The sequence below is a fragment of the Protopterus annectens genome, chromosome 8.part1 (assembly GCF_019279795.1).
Source record: "Protopterus annectens isolate FY-2018-M chromosome 8.part1, PAN1.0, whole genome shotgun sequence".
NCBI classification, from domain to species: domain Eukaryota; kingdom Metazoa; phylum Chordata; order Ceratodontiformes; family Protopteridae; genus Protopterus; species Protopterus annectens.
Window position 1 is genome coordinate 420,901,354 of NC_056742.1, and position 19,894 is coordinate 420,921,247.

A 19,894-nucleotide genomic window follows, 5' to 3' on the forward strand; every position below is an offset into this window, starting at 1 on the left:
AAGACTAGGAGCTGTCCTATAAACATATTAAGTTATAAGAATAGGTGAGTGTGTGTATATATATATATATATATATATATATATATATATATATATATATATATATACATACACACATACACGTACATATATATATATATAAACACGCACACATTTGGTAAATTGATTGAATAGCTGAAGCTCGTGAATTGGCTGACATTTGTGCAAACTTTATGAGAGTGACATATTGTGAACTCTTTTTTTATGGGGTTTCCATTCCAAGAAAATCACCAGGGGGACACTAGAGAGGTTACATTTTTGTGCACTAAGAGTTACGTGCTCTCAAAAGCAGTTATGACTACAGCATTGCCAGCTAGGCAGAGCAGCAAAGTAATTTGCTCAATATTCTTTGTTTTTCACTTCACACTTTTCCGGACTGTACTGTTTTTTTTTAGGCTGCACAGATTTACCTGCTGTGCTTCCTTCTGCCCAGACTATAAGGTAGTTGTGGTGCTGCGGCTGCGTTGTCACCTCACAGTATGATGCTGTCCTGTTCGATTCTCAGCTAGAGTGTCTTCTGTGTGGAGACATGCGTGAATGGACGTACCTTCATTGAAGGTTGTGCGTCAGAGCTGGCAACATGGCACGTAAAAATCTACTGCCAATCATTAGCGGACAGGAGTTCTGCTGTGGCGACCCCTAACCGGAAAAAGCCGAAAGACACAATAACAACTGTTTTTTTTTTCTTTTGAATGGAAGACAAGAGTGCAGTCATAATGTTTTGGTACCATACCAGCACCCGTTTCCAAAATCTAAGTGTGCATTGATAAGACTGCATCCCATGTAACTTACTTGAGTGTGGAGGAATCAAGATTCTGGTGTACCTACCTGCTGATGCAAATTGTACAACCAAGTGATGAGCTATGTGAATGGCAAATTATGGATGCCTGATCTGAAAGTTATAGCTGTGCTCCATTAGCTGAATGAGCATGGAGAAATAACCTGTTAGGGACATGTGGTTTGCCATGATGATGACAGCTCAGCCACTGATCTCACTAAACATTAACAACAGGTGCTTTACCCAACACTCTAAATGTCTGCAGTACTGATAGCAAGTGCACTACTACATGACTGATGCTATGTGGATCTGAACAGTTTATGGTATCTATCAAGGACTTAAAAAAACCCTAGGAGATTACTGATTCCAGACATTCTGTGGCAACCCTGGTGAAGCTCTTATTGCATTACTTGAACACAGGGCACCGCTGAACAGAAAACAGTTTTCTGAATCATAATGTAGCTACTTCCTATGCTAAAGTATGCCCCTTAGCTTTTTTTTCACCCTCGAATGAGACATGGGGGCTCAGCTTACAGAAAACACCATGGCAACCTATTGTGTTCATCAGATTGTGAATGCTATCAGCAAAGGTTACAGTTGAATGCTTTGATTTACTGTGCATTGTGAAGACTGGAAGCTTCAGAATCGCATGGCACAATGTAGGACATCTGTCTTCCATTTAGGAAATAAAATTTGCTACTAACAGTACACAGAGAACTGTCCTTTCTAAGTGGTCTCCTTGAAGATGGTCCTACAGTTATTCTTCCAGTAAAAATATAAAACCTACGCCCCGCTGCTTGTACCACTGGGACAAAATATGTCCTAACCATTGACTGTACACTTACTGTGTTTGCATTTTCCCAGATATACAACCCATTATCTACTGGTATGTACAATGCACTGTTTCATTATTTACGGTTATGGTATGCACACCAGTTCCAGAATAGCTCTTTTACAGTATGAGTAAATGGGCTACTTACATCGTCCCACTTCAAGAATTTGCTGCCCTTCTTCAGGTTGTCAGAGACTGTGACAGGTTTGAGCTGCAAAGCATGCACACCAGATTGTGCCCCAGCCATTTAAACACATTTACACTAGACCAGAAAAGCAAACTGCTACTCTTAAAGAATTCAGTCAAGGGAAACAAGTGAATAACAATGCAAATAAACTGGATTTCAAATTCCAAGAGGTAGATCTGTCTTCATAGCCATGTCAATAAGCGGGTGTAAAATGCAACCATTGCACAGGCATTACACACACGTCTTGAAAACTGGCTGCTTACTATAGCCTTCATAACATAAACGGATCAGTGCTTACCGTGGGTGACTGGCAGCAGGCTTAGTGTTGATCGGGAACCCGCGCACGTTTGTGTTTAAAATTCACGTTAGCGTGCAATGCATGCATGAGTCCTCAGTTGGGTCCTAAAACATTACAGGACTTGCAGGTTGCAACTGTAAAAGTGGGGGGGGGGGGCACCCCACCCCCTCGCTCTCTGGTTCCAGCCCCCATGCACCGAACCTCCTTAAAGGTTCACCATCACTGGGCTACAGTCAACTTGCGTTCCCAAGTCTCTCACTACTGAGTTTTTACTTAGGGTATTATTATTTATACAATAGTGTGCAGGGATATTGTTTTTACCAAAGGGGATAATTATGCATTTTTGTTGCATTGAGTTTGAGTCCGTGGCTTTGGCATCAGTCATTGGTTTGTGTATATACCTCTTGAAGTATATTGGCATTGTTTGGGGGTTCAGTGATTGCACATAATTTGCAGTCATCAGCAAACTTGGTCAGCCACAGCTCCTCTGTTTTGGCCTGAATTTCTAAGAGGTATATTCCAAACAATAGGGGGGCCAGCACTGACCACTGTGGGACCCCACTGGTGACAGGTCTGCTGGTTGAGGTAAAGTCCCCAACATTGACTGAGTGTGATCTGTTGGTGAGCCAGTTAGTAACCCACCTAACAATGTAACTGTTGATATTCAACTGGGAGACTTCATCAATGATGCCTGAATATGGTATTGTGTGGAAAGCCTTGGCCAAGTCACGGTAGTCTGTATGCACCAATTGTTGCCTTTGTCTGTGGCTTTGGTGATGTTTTCAAAGAATTCCACAAGGTTTAACAGGCACGACCTCCCTTTGACAAAACCAAACTGTGTTGGATCGAGGGTTTGGAAATCACCTATATCCTTATTTATAAAGGTCTATGATGATTCGTTCCACGGCCTTACAAATAAGGCTGGTTAAGCTTATGGGTCTGTAGTTACCAGGGTCTGTTGCTGTACCCCCTTTATGAAGGGGGATGACAGCTGCTGTTTTCCATTCAGCAGGGACAAAACCAGTACTCAGACTGTGGTTGAAGAGAGTACCTAATGGAGTTGCTAACTCATGACCTCCCTTTGACAAAACCAAACTGTGTTGGATCGAGGGTTTGGAGATCACCTATATCCTTATTTGTAAAGGTCTATGATGAGGTCTAAAGAATAACCTTGTCAAACTAGAGCATGCCTATAACAACATCGCCAGATTTGCCACGGGTAATCCTTTTCGTACCCACCACTGCCTAAACCTCATGCAGCTGGGCTGGCTAGAAATTCAAAACCTTCTAAAAATCTCCCAACTAACCATGTCCCACAAGATATTTTATCAACCTAATAGAACTCCTATACTATCCAATCTCTTAATCCCCTATAAAAACCTAGATATACTACGCTTCTCTAACAAGCTTCTAGCTAGCATAACCAAAACTAACAATTTGGCTGGAAACTCCCTGTTTTCTAACACTGTGGGAAAAGACTGGAACCTACTTCCCAAAGAACTAACATCACTCTCTTCTTTGCCTCTCTTTAAACAAAAGCTCAAAACACACTTTAAAATACACTGGTTATGCCCATGCAGTAAACCAGACTAACCCTTCCTAGCCTGTGCTCATATTTGTCTATACCATACTAAGTTTTTTTGTTTTTTTCCTCATTATTTCTGTTATGAGGAACTGAACTGGTGATCACAATGATACAATGATACATACTGGTTGACAAAAAAAAAAAAGATGCATACTTTATTTCTACTATGTTTATGTACTATGTAACAATTATCATTCCTTCATTGTTTGTATTTCATGTTTTTACTGTTTGGAGCTTTTCTCCCCGGGCCTGTACTGAAAATGGAAATATATCCAGCTAGACCAGCCCGGTCAACAAATGTAAAATAAATAAATAAAATAAAATGATCTGATATCATCAGTGTGGATCTAGGATCCAACATAGAATCTGAGCTGGCACACTTAAGACAACAGCTTAGCTCAAGCTCCTCCCATCCCATAATGCTCTGCTGCCCTCTAACCCCGCAGATCTCGTTTGCTGCTTTAACTGTCAGACGCAGATAGCTCAGCTCCTCGTATTTTTCATTAAGTAGTTTCCTTTTTCTGGGATTCTTATTCACCTTTCTCTTTCCTTATAGGTTTTATTTAGTTAGTATGCTCCATTGAGTTTACGATTGTGTAGTTTCCCCTCCCATTGGTCACTTTGGTTGTTTGGGATTTGGCACCCTTTTTTTCCCCTTGATTCATTTCTCCTCTATTTTTATTAATATTTTAGTGGTCTTTTGTGTATTTTTGTGTAGGAAGCATCTTTGTGGTTAAGACTTTTGCCTGGGTTTCTGACTCCTCTTTTGGTTCTCCCTTTGGCTTTGGTGGTGTTTCCCTATATTGGACAAACCTTTAGGGTTCAAAAGATGCTCCTCATGCGGTTGGAAGATGCTTGTTTCTGACTCGCATGAGGAGTGCTTCTACTGTCTCAGCGCCGGCCACCTGGAGGTTGAATGCAGCATTTGTGCTGCATTCAACCCCAGGGCTCTGGTCAACCACCGCATTAAGTTTCTGTTAAAAGGCCTGGTCCGGAGGATCCCTTGGTTAAAGAGTCCTCCTCCACGTTGGGGCCTTCTGGCCATAAAAAAAAAAGTATTCTTCTTCCACTTCTGGGGAGGTTTCTGCCAAGAAACCATAATGGTGTCGGATCCGAGGACTTGTAGAGAGTCAACTCCTGGATCCAGGGCTTCTGGTCCCAGCCCTTCGGATCTGAGGGTTTTGGGTTCGACTCCCGAATCCAAGGCCTCCGGATCGAGGCCTTTGGATCCAAGCCAGAGTAGACCTGTCACTGATCCAGCCCCTTCAGATCTGAGGAGTTTGAGAACTATTTCTTCGGACCTTAAAGTTTCCTCAGATCCGTTACGGTCGGATCCGAGACCCATGTCGGATCCCATCCTGGTTGAGGATCTTCCTTTGGATTCTGCAGGAGAGGATCATTTGTTTAACTCTCCACATACGATCCATTCCCCCGGACCATTGGAGAAGGCTCTTAGGGTCCCGACAAGTGTCTCCAACTAGATCTTCTGTTTCCTCCCAATCCTCCAGGAGCATCCTGCCCTCTGATATGGACAGGATAATGCGGTCCTTTTTGAGGGCTCAAATTGAACTGGGGGTCTTGGCTTCCTCAGCCAAAAGGATTAGGAAATATTTTCCCACTCCCTGACTTCTTTCTCCTTCTCCGACCTGTCAGGGTTGGACTTAGGGGAGCTGGTGCACAGCAGAGAGGCAGTGGGGGTTACCGGAACCTTTCTTGTCACAACCCCATCAGAGTCTATGGCGAGTTCTGCTACCCATCCCCAGGACAGGTAGGGCCACCAGTCCGGGTTGTCACCCTATAGTCTGTGAAGGCTGGTTCGGGTCCAGGCTTTTTGGACTACTCTCTGCTCCTCCTCTCAAAAGCTCTGTGCTGGCATTCTATGGGGGATTGGAGGCTCTGGTGGGGTCTGCTCCTTCCTCCACTGAAGTGTTGTCAGCGGCGGAGGGAGATTGCCCTCATCCAGTCCTTCCGCATTCCGGCCGGTGGAAAGATCTCTCTCTACTATCAGAAGAGCCTACCCTACTCACCCTGCTCCATCCCAGCCCTAGAGTTTGAGCAGACCCTCTCATACTGTCCTGGTCAGCCAGTTCAAACTAGCCTCCAGGGGGGAAGTTACCCATATCGGGGTCCCCACCTCTTCAGAGTCTTCCCCTGAGACTCCCACAGAGGAAGTCCATCAGAAGAGGATGTGCAAGAGGAAAGAGGAGACATTTTGACTCCACGATGGAGTGTCTCACGGTGGACATGGATATTGATGAAGGGCATGGGTCCCCAAGGTCACAACCTGATGATGTCTCCTTTGGAGACAGCCTGGAGATTCTTAAGGGCAAGGGCGGTTGGTCCGCCCAGCTTCTGTGCTCTGAGGAAACCATGTTTCTGGAGGCTTTTGGTACAGGCCCCATCTACCTCTTGTGTGTCCCCCCCTGCTTGACCCATTGATCAGTCCATTGCCAGCAGGACTTGGAAGGAACCAGATACAATGGAACCAGTACCCAAGAGGGCAGACAAGTTTTTGAGTCCCCCATCAGACAAAGCCTTTTGGTCCAAGGCAGTTCCAGTTGATGCGATTGTGGTGGCTGCTGACACCAAGAAAGAGTTGGCAGAACAGAGTTCAATTGTGCATCGAGAGCATTGGACACATTTGGAAAGTGGGTGTTCGCCTCAGCTTCTTTCTTCCTGTGAGAAATAAACTATCTGAAGCATTTTACACATCTCCAGAGGGACTCGATAATGGCGTTTACTACTTCCCTCTCAGAGTCCATGCCCATGGAGGACTTTAAGTCCATTTCTCCCAAGCTGGCCACTCTCATATCCATTTCCAATTTGTCCATGAGGTTAATATCCAATGCAGCAGAGGGTTCCTCGTGGGCTGCAGGTTCAGGCATTGCCATCAGGCGTCATGTCTGGCTGTGCTTATGCGGGTTTGCAGAGGCCTTTAAAGCATCACTCACCAATGCCCCCTTCAATGATTCAACTCTCTTTGGACCAACCATCAAGGAGACTTTGACCCACAGTGAGCAAGAAGGAAAAAAACTGTCAGCCATAGGGATCAAATTTTCTAAACCCCAAAGGTCCTTTTCCAAGACCCAACAGGGGAACAAGAAAATGTGGTTCTGTATTTCGTAATTTTCCTTTCAGGAGACTCAAGAAGATTCCTCTTCCAGGGAATGGGGAAGAGGTTTCAATGGTTGATGCCACCCTAGGGGCAGAGGAAGCCCACAAAACCAGGGCTATAGGGAGCTTTTCTCTGAGAAGCCCTTCTACTGCCCCTGAGGTGTTGCCTGATTGTCCCTCCCTGGAGGCAGTTAGGGTCATTTATCTTTGCACCCTTTGGCCTGTGCAAACATCATAAATGATCAACGGGTGCTAAAAATCATATCCAGGGACTACTGTATTCCTTTTTCCGACCCCCACCCAAAAGCATAACTCTCCATGATGTGCCACATTGTTAGAGAGATTTGGCCTGTTTAGAGGTGACCAACCTCATTCAAAAATGAGCCATCCAAAAGGTCCCCTCAGGACAGAGAGGATCTGGAACTTACTCCCACTTTTTTTTTGGTACCAAAGAAAACAGGGGATGTGTGTCTGATTCTGGACCTCATTCAGTTGAATCTTTCAGTGAAGAAGTCAAAGTACTGGATGGTCACTGTCCTGAGGGGACCTTTTGGATGGCGGATCATTTCCAATTCAGAGCCCTGCTCTTTGGACTTGCCACAGTCCCTGGGTGTTTACCAAGTGTATGGCAGTGGTGGCAGCCAATCTCAGGCTGCAGGGATTCCAAGTGTTTCCCTATCTCGACGATTGGCTCCTTACAGCTCCCACACAGCATCAACTGGTGGAGAATACATGCTTTCTTCTCCGACATTTATTCATTTCATTCAGTTGGGGAAGCAGTGAATCTGGCCAAATCTAACTTGGCCCCATGTCAACCACTAGAATTCTAGGTAGTCAACTCGATACTGCCTTGGAGATTGCAGATCTTCCTCTCTGATGCATGCTTCTTCTTCAATCTCATGTTCAGTCTCTTCTGGAGCAAACTTGTCCTCTAGTGTCACTCATTCTAAGGGCTCTAGGTTCTATGGCAGCAGCCATTTATCTGGTCCCGCTGGCCAGATATTACATGTGTGCTACAGTGGACCCTGGTGGTTCAGTGGTCCGCCCTTTCTCATCCTTTGTCAGTCCCTATTCATCTCACTCCAATTTGTCAGAGAAATCTATCGTGGTGTATGCACTCTCCAGACCTCCTAGTGGGCAGGTTGTTTTCTCCCCCATTTCCTACAGCCACGGTGACCATGGATGCTTCCCTCCTAGGGTTGAGGTAGCACTTCCAGGGGAAGAGTGTCCAAGGGACATGGTCCCATTCAGAGAGCAAACTGCCCATTAATGTTCTGGAGATGAGAGCAGTCCTTCTCTCGTTGCAAGCTATTTCAGGATTGCCAGAGTTCAGTTGGCAGCAATTTCTAATTTTCATCTCAATAACAACCCTACATTCTCTTGTCAGCTTTGCAAAGCCTTCTGGAAAGGTGTTTTTTTTTATGCATCCTCCAGTCAAGGATCTTTCTCCACCATGGGATCTTACTGTGGTGCTGCACTAACTAAGCCCCCCTTTGAGCCTGGCGCATCCTGCAACTTTAAATTTCTTTCTTGGAATACTGCCTTTTTAGTGGCAGTAACTTCAGCAAAGAGAGTATCAGAATTACAGGCTCTTACCATTAAGCCTCCTTACTTGATATTTTATAAAGACAGAGTGCCCTTGAAACCCAACCCTTCCTTTATGCCAAAAGTGGCCTCTGAAATGAATCAATCAGTCTATCCAACTTCCAGTGTTCTTCCCTAATTACGCTAATAAGGGGGAACACATTTTACATACACTAGATGTTCATCGACGGCTTCATTTCTATTTGCACAGAACTAAGCCTTTTCATCTCTCAGACCAATTGTTTGTAACATTTTCAGTTAACAGGAAGAACCAAGCTGTGTCCAAAATTACCATCTCCCATTGGATTTGTCAGTGCATTTCTTACACATACTCTTCATGTGGTTCTCCCTTGCCTGAACCAGTTAGGGCTCATTCCACCAGGGCAGTGGCCTCTTCAGCTGCCTTTGTAGCTCGTCAGTCTTTGCATGACATTTGTGCAGCGGCAACTTACTCCTCTCCCCATACCTTCATCTCTCATTACAAACTTGACTTGGTTTGCAGGGGAAGGGCTTCCTTTGGCTCCACTGTTCTTCAGCATGTCCTTCCTTGAGGCCACCCGCGAATTTTGGGTAGCTGGGGACTCTGACCCATATGTGATGAATGGTGATGACTAGGATAATATCAGATTAATAGTTATGTACTCAATATCACTTGGTATCTCTGTTATCCATAGTCTCCATTCATCACGGTCCCACCCTCCATCCCTCTTCCTGATGTATTGGCAGGAATTTTGTGGACATTGTTTGGTGGCAGGTCTCTTCTGTCTGTCTTCTTTCTCCAGGGCAAACTCGGTCTGAGGGGTTAGAGGGCAACAGAGCATTGTGGGAGGGGAGGAGCTCAGCTGTTGTCTAAGTGGGCTGGCTCAGATCCCATGTCGGATCCTAGACCTGTACATGATGAATGATTTTACGGATAACACAGATACCAAGTTATAGTGAGTACATGACTATTATTTTAGACAATTTTAAATACTACCTGGGATGCCATCCAGTCAAATAGAGGCATGTGTTTTTTTTCCTTGGAGAGAGCATTAATGACTTGCTGTTTGGAGATGCATGGTGGGGGAGATGTAGAAGAAATGCTTTGTGGAATGTTTGGAGGGGATGACATTTTTGCCAAACCTGTTAGCTAATAGGTTAGCTATTTTCACAGGATCAGCATGTGTGATGCCATCCACCGCTAGTTCAGCACACATATGGGTCCTACCTTTTAGGTTATGGATATAGCTGAAGAATGCCTTATGGTTATCCTTCTCTATGGTTGCTAATTTTTTTTCAATGTTGCCCTTAGATGCTTTTGCATATTGTGTTATTTGTTTCTTCAAACAGAGAAGGGTGATCTTCCAGTGCTGGGACCTCTCTTTTTTATTCTGAGACAGCAACTTCTTCCTCTTGTTGTATAACTTATTAATGCTAGATGTCCACCAGGGAGACTTGTTTTTTTCTTGAGGATCTTGTTTTAATCCTGTCAGCTACAGCTGTGTCAATGCATTTGTATAAATGTTTGTACAGGGCATTTGTGTATACCTTAGTATAGTTGTCAATGCCATCATGCTTGGAAATTATTTATGCCATCCTTTAGAAGGGTATAATTAGCTTTGGTGAAATTTTTAGCCTGATTTCACCTAAGAGGGGTTCAGGTGTTATAGCTACTTCAGATATGACTGATTTGTGATCAGAGTTAACAAGTGAGGGTCCCATACTTGTGGTGGTACAATGGTCACCCATGTTGGTGAGGACCAGGTTGAGAATATTTGAGTCCCTTGTGGAGTTGCATACTATTTGTTCCAGGACATTAGTATTAACAAAGTCCAGGAACCTTTGTGAGAGCATGTTGGTACTCTTATAAGTTTCCCAGTCAATGGATGGATAGTTAAAATTGGCTGTAATTTGATTGACTCAAGTATATCCAAATAAACAGCATGGGTATCTTGGTTCATTGAAGGGGGCCTATAGCTAATGATGACTTGAAGGGGGGTCTTACCCACAGTTAGTTGAACTTAGAATAACTCCTTGGAGTTTTTTTGTCTGCCCAGTCTAGAGGTTGTATTCATCTTGCATGAAGATAGATACTCCTCCTCCTCCTCTGGTTCTCACACGATTATTTTGCAGTCTGAAAGTGTGGAGGGCATTGTAGCCTTGCAAGGCTAGGGTACTCTCTGCTTCTGTGAACCAAGTTTCTGTGACTGCACAGACATCAACATCCTCCAAGGAGAGCAGTGCTTCCAGAGTGTGCAGTTTCTGATTTAAACTCCTGTTGTTCAGCAGCATAATCTTTAATTTATTTGTGAGAGATATTTTCACATCAGAAATTTTGTTCTTGAGACCTTGCCTGAAAAAGGAACTATGGGGGGAGGGAAGTGCCTTAGACAGTAACTGAAAGCCTAGAGGTGACAGGTGAAGACCATCTCTGGCAAAGCAGTGTGGTCTATCAACAGGGTCATCCCAGGCTGACAGGAACTGGATCCCCTTAGAATGACACCCGAAACTAAGCCAATTGTTAAAGTCAATCATTTTTTGTTTATATTGTGGTATCATAGTAGGTGAGGGTAGAATGCTGCTCAAGGCTAGGCACATACTTGCCTGAGACACATATTCCTAGAGCTCAGTCACATCTCTCTTCATATAGTCCAGTGAGGTACATCTCAAGTCATTTCAAGACTGAGTCATAAAGGTACTTATTGAGAGACTTGAGTGCATGTGTGGTCTGATGGATCCTGACACCCGATACAGTTGACCGTAACTTTCTCCTTGTACAGCCCATTGAGTGGGACATGTTTGTGTCTCACAATGCAGTCACCTATGACTAATAATTTGGTTTAGATGTGCTTTGCCTTAGTAGCTTATCTGATGAGACACTGGTGTTTGTGTTTTTATGTGTACTGAGTGCTATAGGTGCTGTATTAGGTGTAGCATGTTTGTGTTTGGAAGGTCTGTGGTGTTTATGTAGGTTTCTGGTGAGTAGTTCTGCATGTGATGGTTTATGTGTTGAGTGCATGGTTTGCGTAGGAGGTGTAGTATGTGAGCTGACAACCTGTTCAGTGTTGCTGTTCTGTGCACGAGAGAGTAAGGATTCCAGATTCTTAATGTAGCTGCATCTCTTACAAATTGTATTTGGGTGATTTAGGAGTAGAGGGTTGTCAGTGTACATGAGGCAGTTGCCACACTGCCTCAGGATACCCTTGTCTATCAGGCTGGTAGGAGAAATGGAAGGAAAATGACCATCCATAATGCTAGGTTAAATCCTGTTTTCACAGTAGGGAGAGAAAATGGAGGGGTGTGGTATAACTGGGGGCTGTAAACGGGGTCTGTACTAATGGGGCACTCTATAAAGGGTCTGTACTAGTGGGGGTTCTCTAAATGGTATAAGACTATTGTAGATTTGGTTGTTTTGGAACTGTTTAAAGGGCAAAAGCACAGCTGAGGTACGCTTTGAGCAGCTAAGCACAATTTAAACGACTTGTAAGCTGGATCACAGGCAGCTGCTGAGGACAAATTTACTGAATTTTTTTCATCTATAACTTCCAGTGGTTACCCCCATTGTGTGGTGGCACGCTATGCGCAAACAGATTAATACAGTAGAGCAGTGGCTGGTCGCCTATCTCTGTGGACCTCTGTTAAAACAAGTGCAAATATGGGGCTTATTTAGCAACAGTCAGCAAACTGAATTAAACAGTTTAACCAATAAAAAAGTTCAAAACTGTGCCCTGTGCTAGTAACCTTCAATCAGATGAGTCCTAGTTGCACTCTCATGCCAAAAGGGTGCAGGGGGGGCCCTCTCCAACAAAAGATAGCAGGTCTGACTCTAGAATATGCTAGAGCAGGCAAAAACTGCACCAAATCAGCAGGAACAGTTTTAAAAATCAGCAGTATTGCAAAAATACAGTTTAAAAGTATAAAATACAGTATAAAATTGTACTTATGTTTAGCAGAATGCAACAGATTCCTTGGATTGCACAGATGAATACAACAGAGCAGTGGCTGGTCACATAACTTTGTGGAGCTGTGTTAAAGCAGTGATCAAACTGAATTAAACAATTTTACGAATAAAAAGGCTCAAAACTGAGCCCTGTTCCAGCAACCTTCAATTAGTTGAGTCCTAACTGCACTCTCCTGCCACAAGGGTGCAGGGGGCCCTCTCCAACAAAATATAGCTTGGTTTAGTGCTCAGTTTAACAAATACAACCAGATTCAGCAAGTCTGAATCTAGTCTGCTACAGCAGACAAAAACTGCAACAAATCGGCAAAAACATTTTTTTAAAAAATCAACAATATAGCAAAAATACAGTTTAAAAGTGCAAAATACAGTATAAAATTGTACTTATGGTTAGCAGGTGAGGTGAGAGCTGAGTGGTCAAGGAACGTGACAGAACCACAGAGCGACACAGAGCCACAAAGCCAATGTCAATAACTAATAATTCAAAATAACATTATCACCTCACAATTCAAACAAATATATCTCTGGAACCATAAGTGCTACTAGAAAACTGGGAATGGCAAACTATTCAGGATAAACCAATTTTTAGATTACTGACATTCATTCACTTTGATGCTTTAAACTGGATTTTATAAGCCAAAAAGGGCAGTGAATATTAATTTTGTAATACTGTATAAACAGTTTATGATATCTTGACTACTCAAGCAACACACACAATGCCAGCAGGATTTTCTTCATACAGCTGTGAGCTTTCATATGAGTCTATATAGTTCTGTCTGTGTTATCTGAATGTTGAAACATTTAGATAAATATGACGATTATTGCATGCAAATAGTGTACAAATAATATTGAATATCTCTTTAGCTGCACTAGACAGAGGTCAAATATCAGTACAATTGTGTTTGCTATGATGCATGCTTTAAGATGAAATTTTCTGATACCTTGTATGTAACATGATTTTGGAATTATTCATGCAAATATGAACAAGCAATATTTGATGCCTAGAGGTGTCAGTAGGAGTTAGCTGTAGAAATGCCTGGAGGCGCACCTGGCTGCAATGAGTTTTAATGTAACACAAAAATGCAACATAACAAAAGTTTTCACTTACTGGTCTTACTGTTTGGTCGTACACTGCTTTCATTGCTATATCTCAGTCACAGAACCTTATAAAGCTGCTTATACAGGTGGTTAATATTTGAATGTGGACTTCCATGTTTAGTAAGAATAGTTTATTGCAGTCATGTTAAAACTATTAGTCTGTAGTTAAAGTATATGAGTCAGATTCTGAAAGAAGCAGTTAGACTGTCCTACTGTTTCGTTTTGTGCAGTAGTGTATTTATGGGGATGTCCTCCGTGTCAACCTTTAAACTTATTTATGTCCAGTAAAAAAGTATTAAACCTATGTTAGCTGAGCTGCTGTGATTTTTTTTTAAGTCTCCCGTCCTGATAACTACTAGAAAAAAAACATCTCCATGACTTTTACAAAAGACAGGTAGTCACTGACTCACAAACAAAGAAGCAGAAAAAAAAGGTAGAAAAAGAACGTCAGATTTTTTAACCTAAGATTCTTCATTTTAAGAATCACCTTAATATTAAATATTTGCATTCTGATGAAGATAATTGTATATTACAGTACTAAAATGACTAATTTTCTTATGGCTGATTTTATTGTAGGTGCACCTTCACCCAAACAGACAAGGACATAAGTATAGTAAATTATCAGTCCCTAAAGAGTTACCTGAATCCGCCTGGAGACAGACTGGTGTGCCACGACAGAAGATGGAACTCTTTGCTGTTCTCTGCATTGAAACAAGTCACTATGTTGCTTTTGTCAAGTATGGCACTGAAGATTCATCTTGGCTTTTCTTTGACAGTATGGCAGACAGAGATGGTATGTTTTTGATGTTTTCTTTTACAACTCTGTAAAATTGATATTTCTGGTTTTAAACAGTGACAGTAATGATTCTAACTTATTTTCTTCTACTTGTCTATTTGCGGAGGGTCAGTATTGATTAAGCAGCTGAACAAGTTCAGACTTAATGTAGTGATAGTTTTAATCTTAAAAGACCTTAACCTGGAAGTAATTATCTGTTCAGTCACTTATATATTTTATTAAAATTATTTAGTTGCCTGACACATAGACATCTTAATTAATTAAAAAAGTATTTAGTTGCCTGAATCATAGACATCTTAATTATTAAAAAAAGAGTACTTATGCAAGATACAATAGTAAAGAGGCATAAAAGATTAAATAAGTGGCAGGTCAGGTAGAAATATAAAGTACAGGTAATGATGTCTCACAAAGAGACAGACTTTTCTTTATAATGCCTTTGCTGCAGGAATTGTAATAAGTATAAGATATCAGCCATTGGGCAGACATCAGTGCCTCATCCTATTCACAAATAAGGTTGTGTAGGAGGCCACTGTGCTCATAAAGCTGTGCAGACTCAGTCTATGACCATTAGGAGTTCCCTATAAAGGAGTTATTTTTTTTTCTTTGCTGCCTAGAGTAAACAGTCAGCCAGGTTTTGCTTGTTCTTCATTTGGTTCTCTTGACTTTCTGTATTGGCAGCAGTGATGAGCACCAATTGTTCATTACATGTATATAACGCGCGTGTGTTTTGGATATCTGATACTATTTCAAAAAGCACTTGTGTGCTTGGGATGTGAAATGTATCGAATGCAGTCTGTAGCATTCAGTGTCGATAGCTGGAATGTTGATGTGTACAATAAGTGGAATGAGTTGGAAGTGTGTGCAGGTGTGTGCGTGTTTTAGGGTTATGGTTAGGTACAAGGATAGAATTAAGTTTGTGAGCGTGTGTGTATGCTGGTTAGTGTTAGAGAAGGGGTAGGTAAGGTGTTAGATTTAGTGTTTGAGTTTGTTGAATGTAATTTGTTTGATAAGAGAGGCATTGGATGCTGGTGTGTGTGTAAGTTTTTTCACTTCAGGGTAGGGGTTAGAGTTAATTCTGTGCTTGTTCTTTGTAGCGAGTGTACATGTGTCCAAGTGTCTTGATTAGTAATACTGTTAGGGAAAGGGATTTTCCTAAGTTAATGCGTGGAGTTAGCATACATGAGTAAGGTGAGTTGGAGGGGGGACCTGGGGACCTTACTTGTATGTGTTAACCATAACCCTGTCCTTAATCCTATTCATTAATTTACGAAAACTTGTGACAATATCACCATTCAGACAGATTTGGTCTGGGTATGTTGGTGATTGTTTATACTAGGATACATCCACTTCACTCAGGTGTGGGTGGTGCTGACTTGATTCTCACCCTGATGACACTATCAGTTAAGTGTTCTGCACATTTAACTGTTCTAATTCTGTATTTTTTTGAAAGTTAAATAGTTTAATAAGGTTAAAGTATAAAAAAATGAAACTCTGATGTCAGGCATTACTGACAATGTCAGTGAAAGATGGCCACACATCCAGCAAGGTGGATGCACCCCTGAAATACACAGCTTTAAGTGCATTGGAGGCCTTTTGGGGGGTGCATGGGGCATAAGGCCCCTGATGGACATTGTCTATATATCATTTTTCTTAAACACAGCAGTTGAAAAATAGGAGTTCTGTCTGACAGTAGAAGTCCAGCCCATGTCATTACCGAGGGTTGGCAGCATTTGCTGCAGAGCATCCTGGTTTGTCCTAATATAACAGTTGCCATGATATTGTTAGAGTTTGGGTTTAATGATTGGAAAAGGAAACTATTTATTTTTTGATTGCTTGGTTTTCATAGTTTTTTTCCTGTATTCTTGATCTTCAAATCCCTAGCATCAATGTGGTTTGCATTTGTACAGTTTGGTAAAGTGTCGTATGATCATGTATAAATATATGTGTGTGCTTGAATGTTTATGTGTTTGTTTGTGTATATATGCATACATACATATATTCATTGTGTGTTTGCATGCAAACAGGTTTTTATGTTTATTACATGTTGTGTTGACTTATTACATTGTCTGTTAGAAGTACCCACAAGTGCTGTCACAAAACATATCCCCAAAGACGTCTAGTTCAAGTAGTTATTTTGCTCAAGGTGAGATCATAATTCTGTTATCAATAAACACTGTGCCAAGTTTAATAGAAAAAAAAATCTAACTACGAAAGTTAATTTTACACTGTTTTTTTATAGCACAGAAAATTACAAGCTGTTACTTGTGCTTTTTTTTCACCCTGCTTCTGCTCTTTCTAAAAAGAAAAGGTGAAGTATTCAGAAAGATCTTCAATGCTTTGGCATAGTGCTACATATCAAAGCTGTCATAGTGCATTGTAGCCCATTGCTGCTTAAATATGTATCAGAAACAGCACAGTGCTGGTATTCCTGGGGAAAAAAGCTGCTTAGTAGATTAGAGCAACCTTTTTATGGTAGGAAAATCAGAATTTTGCTGAACTCAGGTCTGCTTGTGTCCCCCCCACCCCTTCCCTTCTCAGTCTGTAAGAAAGGATGTGTCAGACTTCACTTGAGCCGTATCCAAGGTAATCTAAGTACAAGGAGTTTGGGAAAATCACTTTAAGAAGAAGCAACACATAAATATCAAAGAAATGACATGCTTTTTAAATTTGTCAAAAACGTTGAAATATTTGCGGACTCCAGGACCTCTTTTGGTAAACACAGACAAACACTACTCCCATTCTTAGTTGGGAAATTTAAACTAGCACAATCTTTCCCTCCAGGTTACTTGTATTCCATCAAAACAGAACACTGTGGCAGACACATTGACAGATTTCCAGGACAGACAGTCATGAATATATGTTATACCTAGAAATCTTCCTGAATATTATCCGTCTGTGTAGAACTCCTCAAATAGAAGGAAATCCAACTCCCGGGCTCCTTGCAAAAAGGCCTCAAAGACAGATGCCTTTAGCTTCCCATTGATGGGAATCCTCTATACCATCCCTTTTCCTGTGGTAACCAGAATCATTTTAAAGATCTAAAAAAATTCTTCAGTAATCATTTGGATCTTATGTTAAACTAAGATTCCATCTGTTTGAGTTAGTGGTAGCTCAGCTGGATGTAAAAGATCCTATGGCACTTATCAAAAAGAGTTGGGGAAGTTCCCCAATGCCCTGGCTAAGTTTCTCCTAGTAGTATAAATACCCCATCAGGACCAGCCTAGTGAGACTAACCGCAGTCAATAAAAGATGGCTGGATAAATAAATAAAATAAATATTGTTACCCACCCCAACTTTGGCCCAGACAATTTTGGTACTGCCTCTTCATGAACATAGTCAAGGGCAATTACTACAAACTATCACACAGAGTGCTTTGACTCACTATATTTAAAACCCACTTGTCCTGGATACTCAGTGAGGCGCTTTCGCAGCCCCTGATACCCGCTACTTTTGATTCACAGGCCTCTACTGAGACCCATTCGGAGTCCAGTATGCCTCGAGATACTTTAAGTATTGAAGCTGTGGATGTCTGTACCTTAGATGGGTCCAGAGCCGCTGAGCAGGCACCGGCTTCTGAGGGTGTTTTCAGGCCTAAAGATTTGTATATTAAACCAACGCCATCATCAAAACCTAGGTCAAAATCAATTTCTATGGCTAAAAAACTGACGCTTGGACCACGTGCACAGGCCCCTATGCCTAAAAAACAAATGATCAAAATGGCTGAGGATTTAATTACCTTGATCAGGGGTTCCCATCCCCCTCCTGCTAAGAGGCCTAGGCAAGGCACTGACTATGAATCATCAGATCAGGTTTCTGTTTCTTCTGATTCCTCTTCTGATCAGGAATTATCTATTCCACCTTATGAGGACTCTGATGCAGAAGATTCCATCCCTTCTGCTTCTCCTTCTGAGGATTTTTCTTTTGGAGAAACTTTGCATACCTTAAGGGAACACTTTCACTGGGAGAGTCAGGATTTCTCAGAATCTAAAAAGAGGCTTAGGGATTTCCTTCTTCTTCCTCAGCATAGGCCTTTGGCTATACCTCCTGTTCTAGACATTGTTGATGATGTTTTCTCAGAATCCAGCATGGCTCCTGATTCCCTGCCTCTGGCTCCTAGTAAGCAAGATATTACAGGGTTCCTGACTCCCACAAATTCTTTTTTAAAAACCCTACTGCTGATAATGAAACCATTTTTCAGGGTCCCAAGGGCGTTAAGGCTTCTACTGCTAAAAATCCTCCCCCTTCTGATAGAGACTCCAGGGCACTGGATAGGTGGGGTAAGAAGGTTTATATGTCTGCAACCTTGGCAATCAGGGCTTTAAACTGTCAATGTCATATGCTTAAATATCAGCAGCATGTCATGGGCTTACTTAAACAGAAAATGATGTTGATTTCTGACTGTGTGGAAAATAAAGAGCTGCAGGATTTATTGCATTCAGCTGAACAAGTTGGAAAGCATACTTTGCAATGTGGTTTTGATTCCTTGGAGGCCTCTTGCAGGGCCGCTGTAACTAGTTCTGTGATAAAAAGGCATGCTTGGCTCAAGGAGCAAAATCTGCCTGATCATGTTAAAGCAAATTTGTTGGATGCTCCTTTACAACAGGACAGTTTATTTGGTAATAAGGCAGAAGAAGTTTTGAAAAAGATGGAAAATAAAGCTAAATCTGTGCAAACTGTAAAAGATTTCCTACAAGTGCAGCCACCCAGGTTCAATAGGCACTGACCTACTAAGAATTGGTTCTTTTCAGTATCCACCAGAGCCACTCAGGTCAAACCCAGACACTCCAAATGCTACAGGTTTCAATCACAAGGAACTTATAGAGTAAAACAATGGGGTGCCTCCACCTCCAAATCTGGAAGTAACAAGGCACCTTCCTAGGTAAACAGTCTCAATGACTTTCCTCTGCAATCACCAAGCACTTATCTTTTGGCCGCCCCTTTGGGGAGGGAAACTGGCACTTAATGCAAGAAATTGGCAACTAATTACCCAGGACAAGTGGGTTTTAAATATAGTATCCCAGGGATACAGATTTCATTTCCACACGTTGCCAATCCCAAACAGATGGCCAGATCTGCCTCCAAATCAATGGGCAGAGGCCCAGAAACAAGTTTATGTCCCTCATGAATATGGGGGCTATTCAACCAGTACCAGAAAAGGAAAAGGGACAAGGTTTTTATTCAAGACTTTTCCTGGTACCCAGAAAAGACAAATCATGGCATCCAATTCTGGACTTATCCATTCTAAATACATTTCTGGACATTCCAAAATTCAAGATGCTGACTCTACAACAGTTACTGCCTATGCTAGGCAAGGATGCCTGACTGGTAACTCTAGACTTAAAAGAGGCTTACCTGCATATCCCAATCAGGGAATCTTGCAGAAGATACCTCCGCTTCAAAGCAGGTTGTTTGCATTACCAGTTCTCTGCACTGGCCTTTGGCTTATCTACTGCCACAGGGTCTTCACAAAGTGTCTGGCACCAGTAATCGCATTTTGCAGACAAAGAAATATTCAAATGTATCCTTACCTGGACGATTGTCTGATTCAGGCAGAAAACAAGGACACTCTTCTAAACCATCTGGCATTTGTGAAAAGACTTCTAACTTGTCTAGGGTACACCATAAATGAAAAGAAGTCACAACTGG

General features: G+C 42.0%; 1 protein-coding gene across 1 annotated transcript in view; it reads left to right on the plus strand.

The window, feature by feature from the left end:
• Nucleotides 1–19,894, plus strand: part of CYLD (CYLD lysine 63 deubiquitinase) — a 1,495,154-nt gene that overhangs the window by 1,439,127 nt on the left and 36,133 nt on the right. The window contains exon 22 of the mRNA XM_044081615.1: nt 14,029–14,245. Within this exon, the coding sequence (XP_043937550.1) occupies nt 14,029–14,245 (217 nt within the window). The remainder of the gene's footprint in view (nt 1–14,028; nt 14,246–19,894) is intronic.